The sequence below is a fragment of the Macaca fascicularis genome, chromosome 4 (assembly GCF_037993035.2).
Source record: "Macaca fascicularis isolate 582-1 chromosome 4, T2T-MFA8v1.1".
NCBI lineage: Eukaryota > Metazoa > Chordata > Mammalia > Primates > Cercopithecidae > Macaca > Macaca fascicularis.
Genome location: NC_088378.1, coordinates 25104420 through 25121204, shown reverse-complemented (window position 1 = coordinate 25121204; position 16785 = coordinate 25104420). Strand labels below are relative to the sequence as shown.

The 16785-nt window shown below is 36.8% G+C and overlaps 1 protein-coding gene across 11 annotated transcripts in view; it reads left to right on the top strand.

Moving 5' to 3' along the window:
* Positions 1 to 16785, top strand: part of TBC1D32 (TBC1 domain family member 32) — a 226664-nt gene that overhangs the window by 146479 nt on the left and 63400 nt on the right. For 7 of the 11 annotated variants that reach the window (XM_065543266.1, XM_074036960.1, XM_005551688.4 and 4 more), the window contains 2 exons: positions 395 to 488; positions 16653 to 16715. In XM_065543266.1, coding sequence (XP_065399338.1) covers positions 395 to 488; positions 16653 to 16715 — 157 coding nt within the window. The remainder of the gene's footprint in view (positions 1 to 394; positions 489 to 16652; positions 16716 to 16785) is intronic. The other 4 variants (XR_012433384.1, XM_005551691.4, XM_074036958.1 and 1 more) reach the window with 1 other exon arrangement.

The following is a 16785-nucleotide window of genomic DNA, read 5'->3' as shown; positions in this document are numbered from 1 at the left end:
TTTGACTGTTACTCTGGGAAAGATAAGATAGAAATGATCAACAGTACAAGGAAAAGTTTTGTGGAAAAAACCACAGGTTTCTTTTGAAGATTACAATTTTCCTTTTATGGAAAAAAAAAAAAAAGAGTAAATTTATCATTATCAATTCTGCTTGCTACAAGTTACCATATGTTTGTCCTCAGTACTAATTTAATGTTTCTGTTACAGCTTGTTTTAATGGTTACCCATTGGAATATTGAAGTATAGTACCAAATAGCTTTTGGTTAATTGGACAACAATTGTAGAATTTATGAGCAAGAAAAGCCAGTTTAAGTTAATAATATTTCAGATAGCTTTAAAATTCAATATTATTTTAGACCACTTCCTAAAGTCATCTGTCTTGCTTCTTTTTTAGAGTGATAATCCATATCGTTGGCCAATGTTTTCATCATATCCTTTGCCAAACTGCTATCTGTCAGACATTACAAGAAATGCTGGCATAAAACAAGGTAAAATATTTACCATCAAATGCTGTGTTATTTTTAAAGCTTTTGTTATAATTTGAAAACAATAAAATATTAAGGAAGATGAATACTGACTGCATTTAGCATGTATACATGTGTGTATTTATGCCTATTTCTTTGTATTTTTTTCCTCATGTTTCTTACTAACTTGGTACAGTCATGTGCTGCATAATGACATTTTGGTTAATGATGGACCAAGTGTACGCATGTGGTCTTATAAGATTATTATACCACATTTTTACTGTACCTTTTAAAAACTTTGTTTAGATGCGCAAATACCATTATGCTGCAATTGCCTACAGTATTCAGTACAGTAAATGCTGTATAGGCTTCTAGCCTAGGAGCAATAGGCTACACCATGTAGGCTAGGTGTAGAGTAGACTATACCCTCTAGGTTTGTGTAAGATCACTCTACAGTGTTCACAAAGTGACAAAATTGCTTGAGGATGCAATTCTCAGAATATATTCTCATTGTTAAGCAATGCATGACTATTTGTATGAGGCTAATAATTCTTCTTTCTTGTTGCTAAGGTGTTGCTGATCTGTCCAGTAGCAACAGCTGTTTGATTAAAAAAAAAGTAATAGTTTTTGATTTGTGAATTAATTCTGGTTATGTCTCAACAGAGTAGTATTTTTTAGTAACTGCTGTGTGCTATACACGGGTCTTGTATACTCAACAACTGAAATTAGTGAAGATTATGGTTCCCACTTTTGTGGAGTCATGAATTCTTTACAGAATGCATTCAAGTAATTAGATAATTGACTAGCAGTACCATGTGATGGGAACTAAATAGAAAATGTGTAGCCTGCTAGGATAGTACATAAGCAGGATACTCTTCCAAAGAAGAATATGTATATAATGAGGCATGTAGTTTAAATATGTATTTTCTGGATAATAGAAGAGCAGTTTTTCTTTTTGGCAGAGGAAACAGCAGAGGAGCTGGAAGAAGCAAATTATAGTCAGAGAACTGTGGTAGTTGAACAATGTCTAAGATTTGAAATTTGACAGCAAGAGTGACAGGAAGTAAGACTGAACATGTAAGCCCAGCCATAAGACCAGTGGAGATCAAACTCAGGTGTTTAGACATTATCTTACAAGCCACTAAAATTCAAACAGAATTTTTAGGCTAGAGAATTCTAAGATGAAAGATGAAGCTACATGGCCTGTCTGCAGGCCACCACTCAAACTCTACCTACTGGATAGAAGCCCAAATTACAACACCAAAAACATTTTGCCAGTATACAGTGCTTGTGACGCTTAAGGCAAAAATTCAGCCACAAATAAAGATTCTGTATGGAGTTATAGCTCTCTGAAAGCACCCAGAAACAAAACCAACTGAGTATACTCAACTTACCTCACAGTTAAAGGAACACCAGCCCTCCATATGTCTATTCAAAAAGCCAGAGTGTCCTCTTACCTCCAGCCAAATGCACTAGTCTCCCAGCAATGGTTCTTAACCAGATTGAAGGCAATGAAATGACAGACCTAGGATTCAGAATCTGACTGGTAAGGAAGATCATTGAGATCCAGGAGAAAGTTGAAACCCAGTCCCAGAAATCCAAGGAATCCAGCGCGGTGATCCAGGAGCTAAAAGAAAAAGTAGCCGTTTCAAGAAAGAACTAAACTGAATCTCTGGAATTGAATAATTCACTTTAAGAATTTCATAATTAGTCATAAAGCATAGTCAGAAGTATTAACAGCAGAATAGACCAAGCTAGGGAAAGAATCTGAAAGCTTGAAGACTGGTTCTTAAATCAACTAGTCAGACACAAAGAAAAAATAATTTAAAAAATGACAAAACTTCCAAGAAATATGGGATTATGTAAAGAGACCAAATCTATGACTCATTGGCATTCTTGAGAGGGAAGGAGAGAGTGTAAGTAACTTGGAAAACATTCGAGGTCCATCAAAATTTTCCCAATTTTGCTAGAGGTGTAGACATAAGAATTTAAGAAATATGGAGATCACCTGCAAGATACTATACAAGATGACCATCCCCAAGGCACATAGTTATCAGATTTACTAAAGTCATTGCAAAAGAAATAACTTAAAGGCAGCCAGAGAGAAAGGTCAGGTCACCTACAAAGGGAACCTCATCATGCTAGCAACAGGCTTTTCAGCAGAAACCTTAAAGCCAGAAGAGATTAGAGGCCTATTTTCAGCATTTTTAAGGTAAAGAAATGTCAACCAAGAATGTAATATCCCACCAAACTCAGCTTCAGGGTAAAGGAAATATAAAATCCTTCTCAGACAAGCAACTACTAAGGGAATTCATTACTACCAGACCAGCCTTACAAGAGGTCATTAAAGGAGTGCTAAACATGGAAATGGAAGATCAAAACCTGCTACCACAAAAACACACTAAAACACATAACCCACGGACAGTATAAAGCAATTACACCATCAAGTCTATGAAACAACCAACTGCCAACACAATGACAGGATCAAAATCTCACATATCATTACTAATACCCTGAATGTAAATGGCCTAAACACCCCACTTAAAAGGCATAGAGTGGCAAGCTGGATAAAAAGATACGACCCAACTGTCTGCTGTCTTCAAGAGACACATCTCACATGTAATGGCACTCACAGGCTCAAAGGGATGGAGAAAGACAACCACACAAACGGAAAACAAAAAAGAGCAGGTTTTGCAGTTCTTGTATCAGATAAAATAGACTTTTAACTAACCACAATCAGGAAGAACAAAAAAGGCCATAACATAATGATAAAGTGTTCAAGTAAACAATATGACTTAGCTATCCTACATACATATGGACTCAACATAAGAGCACTCGAATTCACAAAACAAGCTTTTCTTGACACAGGAAAATACTTATGTGGCCCCTAAATAATAGTGATGGACTTCAACACCCCATTGACAACATTAGGCAGATCACTGAGGCAGAAAATTCCACAAAGATATTATGGAATTAACTTGATACTTGATGAATAAGACCTAATAGGTATCCAAAGAATACTCCACCTAATAATGACAGAATATACATTCTTGTCATCTACACATGGAACATATTCTATGATTGACCATATATTTGGCCGTAAAACAAATCTCAGTGAATTTTTAAAAATGATGTCAAGCACACTCTAAGGCCACAGTGCAATAAAAATGGAAATTAATACCAAGAAGATCTCTCAAAACTATGCAAAAACATGGAAATTAAACAACTAGCTCTTTATAACCCTTGAGTGAACAATGAAATTAAGTCAGAAATAAAAACTTTCTTTGCAATTGATCAAAATAGAGACATAACTTACTAAAATCTTTGGGATGAAGCTAAATTTGCTGAGATAAGTTTATAGTCCTAAGGCTTTCATCAAGAGGTTAGAAAGACCTTAAATTAATGACCTAACATCATACCTAGAGGAAATAGGGGAAAAAAAAAAAAAAAAACCCATCTGACTTCAGAGTTGGCAGAAGAAAATAAATAATTAAAATAAAAGAAAAACTGAATGAAATTGTGACACAAACGTCCAGAAAAAGAAGATAAATGGGACCAATAATTGATTTTTCAAAAGGAAAAACAAGATAGACTGCTAACTAGATTAACAAAGAAGATCCAAATAAGCACAGTCAAAAATGGCAAAGATGACATTACAACTGATCCCACAGAAATACAAAAGATCAAAATACAAAGAGACTATTATGAACACCTCAATGCACACAAACTAGAAAGTCTGTAGGGTATTGATAAGTTCCTGGAAACACAATATCCTAAGATTGAACCAGGAAGAAAGTAAAATCTTGAACGTACCAATAACAAGTTTCAAAACTGAATCAGTAATACAAAGCCTACCAACCAAAAAAAGCCTGGGACCAGATAGATTCATACAGAATTCTACTAGATGTATAAAAAACTGATAGCAGTCCTTCTGAAACTATTCCAAAAAGTCGAAGAGGAGGAGTTTCTTTATAACTTATTTTACAAAGCCAATATTATCCTGATACCAAACTCTGACAGAGACAACAAAAAAGAAACTTTGGACAAAATATTCTTGATGAACATAGGCAAAAAAAATCTCAACAAAATACTAGCAAACCAAATCCAGCAGCATATTTTTATCAAGCAGCAAAAGTTAATTCACCACAAGTTAAACTTCACTCCTGAGATGCAAGGTTGGTTCATCATATGCAAATCAATGAATGTGATTCACCACATAAACAGAATCAAAAACAAAAACTACATTACCATTTCAATAGACACAGAAAAAAGCCCTCAATAAAATCCAACATCTCCTCATGATAAAAACCCTCAATAGGCTAGGCATAAAGGAACATATCTAAGAGCCATCTATGACAAATCCACAGCTAACATCACAGCGTTATACTGAATGGGAAAAAACTGGAATCATTCCCTTTGAGAACTGAAAAAAGACAACTATGCCTACTCTCACTACACTTGTTCAACATAGTACTGAAAGTGCTTGCTAGAACAATTAGGCAAGAGAAAGAAAAACATCCAAATAGGAAAAGAAGAAGTTAAACTATCTCCCCTTGCTGATGATACAATTCTATACATAGAAAACCCTAAGGATTCTGACAAAAGGCCCCTAGGAATGGTAAATGATTTCAGTAAAATTTCAAGATACAAAATCAATGAACAAAAGTCAGCTTTTCTATACAACAGTATAGATTGAAAGCCAAATCAAGAACACAATCCCATTTGCAATAGCCATACACACACACACATACACACACACAAACATGCGCACACAAAATAAAGCCTAGGAATACATCTAAGAAATGATGGGAAGGAGTTCTACAAGGAGAACTACAAACATTGCTGAAAGAAATCAGAGATGACATGAGTAAATGGAAAAATATTTCCTGCTCATGGATTGTAGGAATCAATATTGTTAAAATGGCCATACTCCCCAAAGCAATTTATAGATTCAGTGTTATCCCTATTAAAATACAAGTATCATTTTTCACAGAATTACCTGACTTCAAACTATACTATAAGGCGAAAGTAACCAACATGGCATGTTACTGGTGGAGAAACAGACACATAGACCAATAAAACAGAATAGAGAACTGAGAAACAAGCCTGCACACTTACTACCATCTGATCTTCAACAAAATTGACAAAAACAAGCAATGGAGAAAGGACTTCCTATGCAAGTAATGGTGCTTGGATAGCTGGGTAGCCACTTGCAGAAGAATGAAATTAGACCCCTACCTTACCATATACAAAAATTAACTCAAGATGGATTAATGATTTGCATTTAAGATCTCAAACTATAAAATTCCTAGAAGAAAATCTGGAAAACACCCTTCTTGACGTAGTCTTTGGCAAAGAACTTATGGCTAAGTTCCCAAAAGCCATTGTAACAAAAACAAAAATTGAAAGTGCGACCTAATTAAAAAGCTTCTGCACAGCAAAAGTAATTACCAACAGAGTAAACAGGCAACATGCAGAGTAGGAGAAAATGTTCACAAACTATTAATCTGAAAAAGGTCTAATATCAAGAATCTAACAGGGCCTTGAACAAATCAACGAGTAAAAAACAAATAATCCAGTTCCCTGACAAGATGGCCAAATAGGAACAGCTCCGGTCTGCAGATCCCAGTGAGACCAATGCAGAAGGTGGGTGATTGCTGCATTTCCAACTGAGGTACCTGGTTCATCTCACCGGGACTGGTTAGACAGTGGGTGAAGCCCACGGAGGGTGAACAGAGGCAGGGTGGGGCATTGCCTCACCCAGGAAGCTCAAGAGGTTGGAGAACTCCCTCCCCTAGTAAAGGGAAGCCATTAGAGACCGTGCCATGAAGGACGGTGCTATCCGGCTCAGATACTATGCTTTTCCCACAGCCTTCACAACCCAGAGACTAGGAGATTCCCTCGAGTGCCTACACCACAAAGCAACCATTTGGGCAGAGACCGAACTAGCTGCAGGAGGGTTTTTTTTTTTTTTTTTTTTGGTACCCCAGTGTCTCCTGGAACACCATTGAGACAGAACCATTCACTTCCCTGGAAAGGGGGCTCAAGCCAGGGATCCAAGTGGTCTTGCCCAGTGGATCCTACCTCCATGGAGCCCAACAAGCTAAGATCCACTGGCTTGAAATTCTTGCTACCAATACAGCAGTCGGAAGTCGACCTGGTATACTCGAGCTTGGTGCAGGGAGGGGCGTCCACCTTACTAAGGCTTGAGTGGTGGTTTTCTCCTCACAGTGTAAACCAAACTGCCTGGATGTTTGGACTGGGCAGAGCCCGCCTCAGTGCCTCAAAGCCCCTGTAGCCACACCGCCTCTCTGGATTCCTCCTCTCTGGGCAGGGCATCTCTGAAAGAAAGGCAGCAGCCTCAGTCAGGTGCTTGTAGATAAAACTCCCATCTCCCTGAGACAGAGCCCCAGCGGGAAGGGGTGTCTGTGGGCGCAGCTATAGCAGCCTTAAACATTCCTGCTTGCTGGCTCTGAAGAGAGCAGTGGATTTCCCAGCACAGTGCTTGAGCTCTGCTAAGGGACGGACTGCCTCCTCAAGTGGGTCCCTGACCCCATACCTCCTGATGGGGAGAAACCTCACAGCAGGGTTCAACAGACACCTCATACAGGAGAGCTCCAGCTGGCATCTGGTGGGTGCCCTTCTAGGAGGAAGATTCCAGAAGAAGGAACAGGCAGCAATTTTTGCTGTTCTGCAGCCTCCAATGGTGATACCCAAGCAAACAAGGCCTGCAGTGGACCCCCAGCAAACTCCAGCAGATGTGCAGAAGAGGGGTCTGTTAGAAGGGAAACTAACGAACAGAAAGCAATAGCATCAACATCAACAAGAAGGACCAAGCAAAAACTCCATCCCAAGATCACCAACGGCAAAGACCAAAGATAAATCCACAAAGATGAGGAAAAACCAGTAAAAACAGCTGACAAGTCCAAAAACCAGAGCGCCTTTTCTCCTGCAAAAGATTTCAACTCCTCGCCAGCAAGGAAACATAACTTTGGACAGAGAATGAGTTTGACAGATTGACAGAAGTAGGCTTCAGAAAGTGAGTAATAACAAACTCCTCCAAGCTAAAGGAGCACTTTCTAACCCAATGCAAGGAAACTAAGAACCTTGATAAAAGGTTACAGTAATTGCTACTAGACTAACCAGTTATGAGAAGAACATAAATGACCTGATGGAGCTGAAAAACACAGCACGAGAAAATTGTGAAGCATGCACGAGAAAATTGTGAAGCATACACAAGTATCGGTAGCCGAATCAATCAAGCAGAAGAAAGTATATCAAGGATTGAAGATGAGCTTCATGAAATAAAGCATGAAGACAGGATTAGAGAAAAAAGAATGAAAAGGAATGAACAAATCCTCCAAAAAATATGGGACTATGAGAAAAGACCAAACCTACATTTGACCAGTGTGCCTGAAAGTGGTGGGGAGAATGGAACCAAGTTGGAAAACACTCTTCAGTATATACCCAGGAGAACTTCCCCAACCTAGCAAGACAGGCCAACATTCAAATTCAGGAAATACAGAGAACACCACAAAGATGCCTGGCCAACATGGTGAAACCACGTCTTTACTAAAAATACAAACATTAGCTGGGCATGGTGCCATGTGCCTGTAATCCCAGCTACCTGGGAGGCTGAGGCAGGAGAATTGCTGGAACCTGGCAGGTGGAGGCTGCAGTGAACCGAGAGAGTGTCACTTTACTCCAGCCTGGGTGACAGAGTGAGACCCCATCTAAAAAAAAAAAAAAGAAAAAAGAAATAGGAATGCTTTTACACTATCAGTCAGAGTGTAAACTTCAACCATTGTGGAAGACAGTGTAGCAATTCCTCAAGGATCTAGAACTAGAAATAGCATTTGACCCAGCAATCCCATTAGTGGGTATATACCCAGAGGATTTTAAGTCATTCTATTATAAAGACACATATGTTTATTGCAGCACTGTTCACAATAGCAAGGACTTGAAACCAACCCAAATGCCCATCAATGATAGACTGGATAAAGAAAATGTGGCACATGTACACCATGGAATACTATGCAGCCATAAAAAAGAATTAGTTCATGTCTTTTTCAGGGACATGGATGAAGCTGGAAACCATTATTCTCAGCAAACTAACACGGGAACAGAAAATCAAACACTGCATATTCCCACTCATAAGTGGGAATTGAACAATGAGAACATATGGGCACAGGGAGGGGAACATCACACACTGAGGCCTTTCAGGGGATGGAATGCAAGGGGAGGGATAGCATTAGGAGAAATACGTAATGTAGATGACAGGTTGATGAGTGCATCAAACCACCATGGCACATTTATACCTATGTAACAAACCTGCACGTTCTGTATATGTATCCCAGAACTTAAAGCATAATCAAACCAACCAACAAACAAATATTGCAATTAAAAAATGGGCAAAGGACATGGACAGATACTTCTCAAAAAAAAAAAAATATACAGGTGGCAAAAATAACATGAAAAATGCTCACCATCACTAATCATCAGATAAATGCAATCAAATCAACAGATACTATCTCACACCAGTCAGAATGGCAATTACTAAAAAAGTCAAAAAATAACAGATGTTGGTGGGGCTTCAGAGAAAAGAGAACACTTACACACTTTTGGTGCAAATGCAAATTGCTTCAGCCACTGTGGAAAGCATTCTAGAAATTTCTCAAAGAACTTAAAACAGAACTGCCCTTCAACCTAGCAATCCCACTACTGACTATATACCCAAAGGAAAATAACTCATTCAATCAAAAACACACATGCACTCGCATTTGCATTGCAGCTGTTCACAATAGCAAAGATATGGAATCAACATAGGCACCCAACAATTGTGGACTGGATAAAGAAAATATGGTACATATTCACCATGGAATACTACACAGCCATAAAAAGGAATGAAATCATGTCCTTTGCAGCAACATGGTTACAGTTGGAGGCCATTATTCTAAGTGAATTAATGCAAGAACAGAAAACCAAATACTGCGTATTCTCATAAGTGGGAGCTAAACATTGAAAACACATATACATAAAGATAGAAACAATATACACTAGGGACTACTAGATAGGGGGATGGAGGGAGGAAGGGGGAGCATGGGATGAAAAGCTACCATTGGCTGCTGTGCTCATCACCTAAGTGACAGGACCATCCATATCCCAAACCTCACTGTCGCTCAATATACCCATATAGCAACCCTGAACATATTTCCCCTGAATCTAAAATTTAAAAAATAAAAATAAGAAAATTAGGTTAATTGAACATTTTGAGTAGAAGAATATCATATTAGTTCCTAGGAATCAGTGCTCAGAGAAGTATAATTTTACTCTCTCTCTACCCTTATCAGTGATTCAGGAAAAGGAGTAATAATAGTTTCTCTGTGTAACCCAGAATATAACTGCAGATGACTGACTTAGGCACGAATATACTGCTGCCAGTATACCCAGTGTAGTGTGTCTCCAGGTTACTTTTCTAGTCTCCTAGATGACTGTTTTCAAAATTTCTGTCTTCTCAAACCTTCCTCTCCTTCCCCATGCTTCGTTTAGTTAGTAGCCATGTTTCCTATTTTATCAATGATGTAGAAATAGCCAATAAAGAGCTTCCATGTGTTCCTGAGGCATATCAACTCACTTAACTACATCTGTGCCAATTTAGGCTGTCTAGTATTATCATAAATGAACTGCCAGTGTGACTTGTGAAAACCAATTTCTCTATTTGTGCATTACATTCCATCTGGTTTCTTCTGAAAGATTTTGCTTCTAACAGTTCTCCCTTTTTCTTTTCTCCCTTTTTCTGCATCTCGAGACTACTGGTCAGCACTGTAGATTCTGGACACACCAGCCTCTATAATCACATGAGCCAGTGACTTATAATAAATCTCCTTCTATATATATACAAATTCTATTGGTTCCGTTTCTTGGAGAACCCTGTAATACAGTTGGTTTTTAGCATCTATAGCATAGTGTGATGGAAGGCATCCATCCTTCACATCAGTCTTCAACTAGCATTACCTCACTTTTGATCTTGCCTACCCAGCTTTGTTCACTTTCAAGGCTTTAAACTGTTTTCTCTCTCCAGCTAGAGCCTCCACACCTGTCTGTTCTACTTGCCCTGTGTCTACTCTTTAGCCTCTCCAAATCAGTCATTTAATCTCTCTCTTCATTCAACTTTATACAGACCGTTAACCCATTAACCCTTTTCTGGTTGTTATTGAATCCTATTCAGGTAGATCTCCTTGAACCAGGACTACTGTATTATCATCAGTCTCCTGAGTGAACCTGATTTTTACCACTGTAATTTTTAAAATTATTTTATTTTTTAATTGACAAGTATTCTATATATTTATCAGGTACAACATGTTTTGAAATATGTGTACATTGTAGAATGGCTAAATTCAACCAGTTAACATATGCATAGTCTCACATGCTTATTTTTCTGATGATAATATTTCAAATTGCTTTCTTGGCAATTTTCAAATATATAATATGTTGTTAATAACATAGTCACCATGTTGTACAATAGACATCTTAAAACATATTCCTTTCCTGTAACTGAAATTTTGTATCCTTTGACCGTCTCCCCCAACACCCTGCCCTCCAGCTTCTGGTAACCTATCTATGCCCCGTTTCTATGAGTTTAAATTTTTCAGTTTACACATAAGTGAGATTATAGAGTGTTTGTCTTTCTGTACCTAGGTTATTTTACCAAACACAGTGTACTCAAGGTTCATCCATGTTGTCACAAATGATAGGATTTCTCTCTTTTTAAAGCCTGAACTCCCTCTTTATTATCATTTTTTGGCTTGGGGCATCTTTACTTGATCTTTTCCATATGCCAACAAGCGTGGTGTTTATTCTCTTATATTTAAAATATCTTCTCTTGGACATACTTTCCCCTCACTAAAATCTCACTTCTGGCCTTCCTTTTACTTCGGAATTCCTTGAAGGAGTTATCTGAGTATTCCTGTTACTCTCTTTCCATTCTCTCTTGGACCCACTGCAAGCTAATCAGGCTTTCACCCTAATACTCCACCGGCATTCAGCCTACTGGTCGGATCTCAGTCCTCATCACCTAGCAGTATCACTCAAACCTGCCCTCTTTTTTGAAACAATTTCTTCATTTGACTTCCAGAAAATACTCTTGTTTGGTTTTCCTCCTGCATCTCTGATGAATTCTTCTTTTGTCTCATTTGTTGGATCTTTCAAATTCTCTAACGTTTAAACTTTGGAATGCTCCATACTCAGTTCTCAGTTGTCGTCTTCTTTTTCTAGCTACATTACTGTTGTGAGGATCTCATGACTGAAATACTATCCAATATGCTGATGGCTGTCAGATTTATATCTCTAATACCTATCTTTGCCTTGAACTCATATCTCATATATTAAATTGTCTCCTTGACATTTCTCCTAGTAAGTTGAATATATATATATCAAACTTAATATGTCTCGGATAAATTTTTAATACTCCCCCAAAATTTGTTCCTTTGGCATTTTCTCTCCTTTCAGAAATGGCAACTGTTTGCTTCCAGTTCTTCAGACAATAAACCTAACGGCATTCATGCACTTGTCTCTGTCTTTATACCCCACATCTAATCTGTCAGCAAATCTTGACTCTACATATCTAAAATAAAACCACTCTCACTCATCTACTACCACGCTCATCTCTCACCTGTTGCAGTGTCCTGCCAAGTGTTTAGTCTATTCTCAACACAACAGCCAGAGGGATGCTGCTGAAACATGGGTTAGATCATATTACTTTGCTAATCGAAATCCTTCAATGACTTCCCTGTAGCTTACAAGGCCCAACACATTTGTGACATCTTTACTGGCATGTGCTCTGTTTTAGGGAGTGTAGTACTATCTTAAGCCTTATTGAATTGCTTGTTTTCCCACCATACTGGACAGGAACTCTTACTCTCTTTCTGTTTGATTCTAAAGTACAAGTGTTTGAATAAGACATTATTCCCAATTTAAAACTAGTACCTGATACTTCCTTGTAATAAGAGTGATCCTGATATTATTGTGGTTCTTGTTAAGGAAGAGAGTATGATCTAGGCAGCAATAGATAGCCTGGGAAGAGATTTTTACAGAGATTTAGTCAATTCATAACGACTGTATCTCATTCTGATATTGCTGATATCTGTGTCACTCACCATATACTCTTAGCAGAAAATGGGAAAGTCAGAAGTATGTCCAGCTTCATTTTGTACCTAGGAGAGTATAGTGATGCTTTCTCTGTGAACTCAATGAAAAAAAAAATAGAGCTAAATGTGTTTCTAACAGGTACGTGTCTGGTTAAATACTGTTAAATAAAGCTAAACATTAATAGTGCACTTTTAAGAATACTATGCATAAGGTAGTAATATTTAAGACACCAAAGTTATTTTGACAGCAAGAGTCATCTACTTTCCATTCTTGTTTTGTGATTCACATGTGATGATTCACAGATTTCGTAAGGTGTTAGTTTAGTCATCATTTGCACTGCACAATTTTGGGATATAATTTCATTGTTGTGGGAAAAAAAATCACTTCAGTTGTGTGCACATGGTGACATCCTCTTCATTTGTCTCCCAGCTTCTAGATTTATTCTGTTTGCTACAGTTAGCATCTCATCTGTTAAATTGCCTCTTGTTAGCTCATTGGCATCAGTGTTAAGTGTTAGATGATTCTTCTTCATCTATAAATAAGAATTTTGAGACATCATTTGGCTCAATTATTTTTCTTTATGAACATATTTAGGATGACCATATTAAAATGTAAGTGGCCATTTAAAAGCTATTGATCTATACATTCTCTGTGTATATATATGTATACATATGTGTGTATATGTACACTTGAATACATGTATATGAGTATATGTATAGATCATCACACACAAAAACATTCACTTCCATATGGTAGAAATAATTTCTACTTAGAATATCATTTCTCTGTTACCTGAGGGTGTAGATAGGTAGTATAATATGTACTAGTGTTATAACTTATAGTACTAATGTTATAGTTAGTACTATAATATAAGCACCAGTTATATGTACTAGTGTTATAACTTACTGCCTCTGCAAAAGACAAAAAAGAGGCAAACAGATTGGATGGAAAAGAAGAGTCGTACTATGGTCAAAAGCAAGTACCAGAATGTTAGGAGCTTTTAAGGTGAACTACTGGAGACTGCCTTATAATGCCCTTCTATATGGAACAAGAAGGTAGTAAAATAGTAATTTAATTTCTTTTGTTTTTGTTTTTCTGAGCTAAAATTAGATTTCCCAGGAGTTATTACCCCATTGGCCAGTCCACTTTACTATGTTGCATTTCAACGTGCTCAGAATGAGGACTTCTTTCTCAGAGGAGTATGGGAAATTCAGAACTTACATATAGAAAATTAAAAATCGCTTGAGGAATTGGATAGCATACTCCAGTCATTGAAAGCATCACAGAGACACATCTCAAGAAGATGAGATGTTTGTTGTTCTTATTTCCCCATCTAGCTTCCTATATTCATTTCATCACTTAAAAATACTTTTATAATGTTTATTCAGGATGACCTATAAAATAATCAGCAATCTAAATTACATCTATATCCTATATATCTTACTACTGTAGAATTTCTATCTTTATCAAGAAAACTTTTGGATGTATATTTACTCAGTTGAGGCTGCTAACTTTAAAGAGGAAAGTAATTTTTCTGGTCATTTTGTGTATGTTTCTAGTGCTACTAATGAGACCAATAGAGCAACCGAAGTGTGGTGCTGACTCACAAGGTTACTGGCAGTCATGCCACTTGGCATTAGATTGCCTTTCTCTGATCTTATGCATAAACATTCATGCTGAGTCTGTCCTGCAGACACTGGCTGAGTGACAGATGACAGGAGTACTTAGACAAAGGTATCCAGTGAAAGAGTGGACTAGGAGACTGTCAGCACTAGGGGTCAAAAGAGTTTGCAGCCCCCCTAAAGCCGGCAATGCTCGCATTTATTTAGTACAGATTTAATGACAAAGGCTTGGAGCAAACACAATCTGTGGGTAATAAACATTGTTGACCCCTCGAGTAGAGAGCAGTCTTGTGCATGAATGATCAAAGGTCGGTTTTAGGACAATATAAGTAAACAAGCTGTCTAGATAAACTCCTCTACATTCCCTTGTTATTTGCTTTTTGCTATTAGCTAAAGGTAAGAGGATTAGGCTGCCTTTAGCCATAACCTTTTCCTAAAGCTTTTGCAAAACCTCTGGCTTTTTAAGAAAGTCTGTGTTTTTGCTATAACTTTTGTTTTTACAACTTTTCCCACCACCCTGACCGAACTCCTACACATTCATGCCTAAGTTAATGTGTGAACATGCATTTCATTTCTCTTCAGTATACCTAGAATGGAATTGCTGGATTATATGATAATCTATGTTTAATCATTTGAGCAGCTGACATAAATTATTTTCTATATCTCTTCATCTGGCCTTTTGATCTAACTATTCCAGTGGCTATGAAGTGGTATCTCATTGTGATTTTGATTTGTATTTTGCTGATGACTTTTCATGTGCTTATTGGCCATTTGGTATCTTCCTTTGAGAAGTGACTGTTCCATCACTTTGGCCACTTTTAATTTAGTTGTCTTTTAATAATTGAGTTGTAAGAGCACTTTATTTATTCTAGATACAAGTTTCTTATAGACATTAGGCTTATGCCTTTGATCCTTTGTTCCTGATACTCCCTTTTCCTGGAATACTAATTCCTACTCTTCCCATTGGTAGTCCTGTTTAAACCTTTTGAATTTAGTCTAAATGTCACTTCTTCAGAGAAGTTACCTCCACCTTACCTAAAATATGTTTCTTCTCTTGCTTATTTATCTCTCTGGACCTTTGTTTATTTCTCTACGAGTATTTATACCTTACAGTGAGCTTATGTATTATTTATTGTCTACTACCCTAAAATGTAATTTCTATGAAGCAAAGATGCTGTTCCCTTAGATAGTAGGCAGTACATAAATATTTATTGGATGAAAGAGTAAATCAATGTTGGACTTCTTCCTCCTGTATTTTTTCCATTATCAAGCTGTCTCTTTGACTTTGTCACTGGACATTAAAACTTTTGTTCAGGCTAATCTAAATAAATTTAGGAAATTTTACTCATATTTGGAATAACCTCTGATTTGACTCATGTTCTAGAGTATGCAAAAGTTTACAGTTAGAAAGCTGCTTGAATTAGACTTGGGTATATATTATTGGTGAAGTAGACACTTCTATTATAGTTATTTCATCACTTAGCAAGTGGTACTTTACATTTTTATGGCACATAAAAGGTGTGCATTGTTAGCATTACTTCCTATTTTTTCACAGTTGAAAAAAATAACTAAAAAATTTACAGCCTTTTAGTCTGTGATTACTTCAAATTTAGTCTTTTATAGTTTCAGTATCTTACTTGACTGCTTCTTCCATCACATTTCTGCTTATCTGATAGGAAACTGATTTTCTGCCTGGTAAAACATTCTCTTTCAAATACTATATAAAAGAGTAAGTTATATGGTTGTAATCATTCCTTTTAATGTAATATACCAAGTAATATTAAAATCTTTATAGTCAGATCATTCCAATACTTGTAGCCAGATAGTTTCAGATGATATTATTCCTCTATGAGAAAACAGATCATTTTAAAGTTAATAATATGTAAGATATAAATATCCCTCTATAGTATATTTTTCTTTGCCCCAACCCAAAGTAACTTTTTTTTTTTACTACAAATTAAATGAAAGCAGGGTGGGGGGAGGTTTATATTATATAAAACAGAAGCGAATTCTAGTTAGAACTTGTTTTTCATCATTTGTAAATTTTCAGCTCTGAATAAATTCAGTATAAAATATGTCTTGAATCATTGGGTTCTATGTATGAGTCAAATGTCCTTGAAAACCATATTATGCTCTTAGGTAAAGACCATAAGGCTAAGTCACTATATTGCATCTATATTATTTGCATAGTTTTGGCACTTTATAAAAGTAGACAAGTGAAAATACAAACCCCTGGCAATGTTAATGCATTAATATTTTGGGGAATGGAAAAAGTTTTCCTTTTGTAGCTATTACTATTTATAAAGTTTATTTTGAATATTTTATCATTGCAAAGTACCATTTATAGAACAGTTAGAAAATTATTGCAATGTGTTTTGCTTAATAACAAAACTAATGATAGATAACATTTCTAAATTAGAGATGGGGCCAAAGAACAAGAATACCATATTCTGTGTCTCTGGAGCTATGCAGCGTTCAGTGAGTGAGTAAAAAAGCTCTTGGGTTTATAATTATAATCTTAGGATGCCTACGTATTTTATTGTCTTATGCTG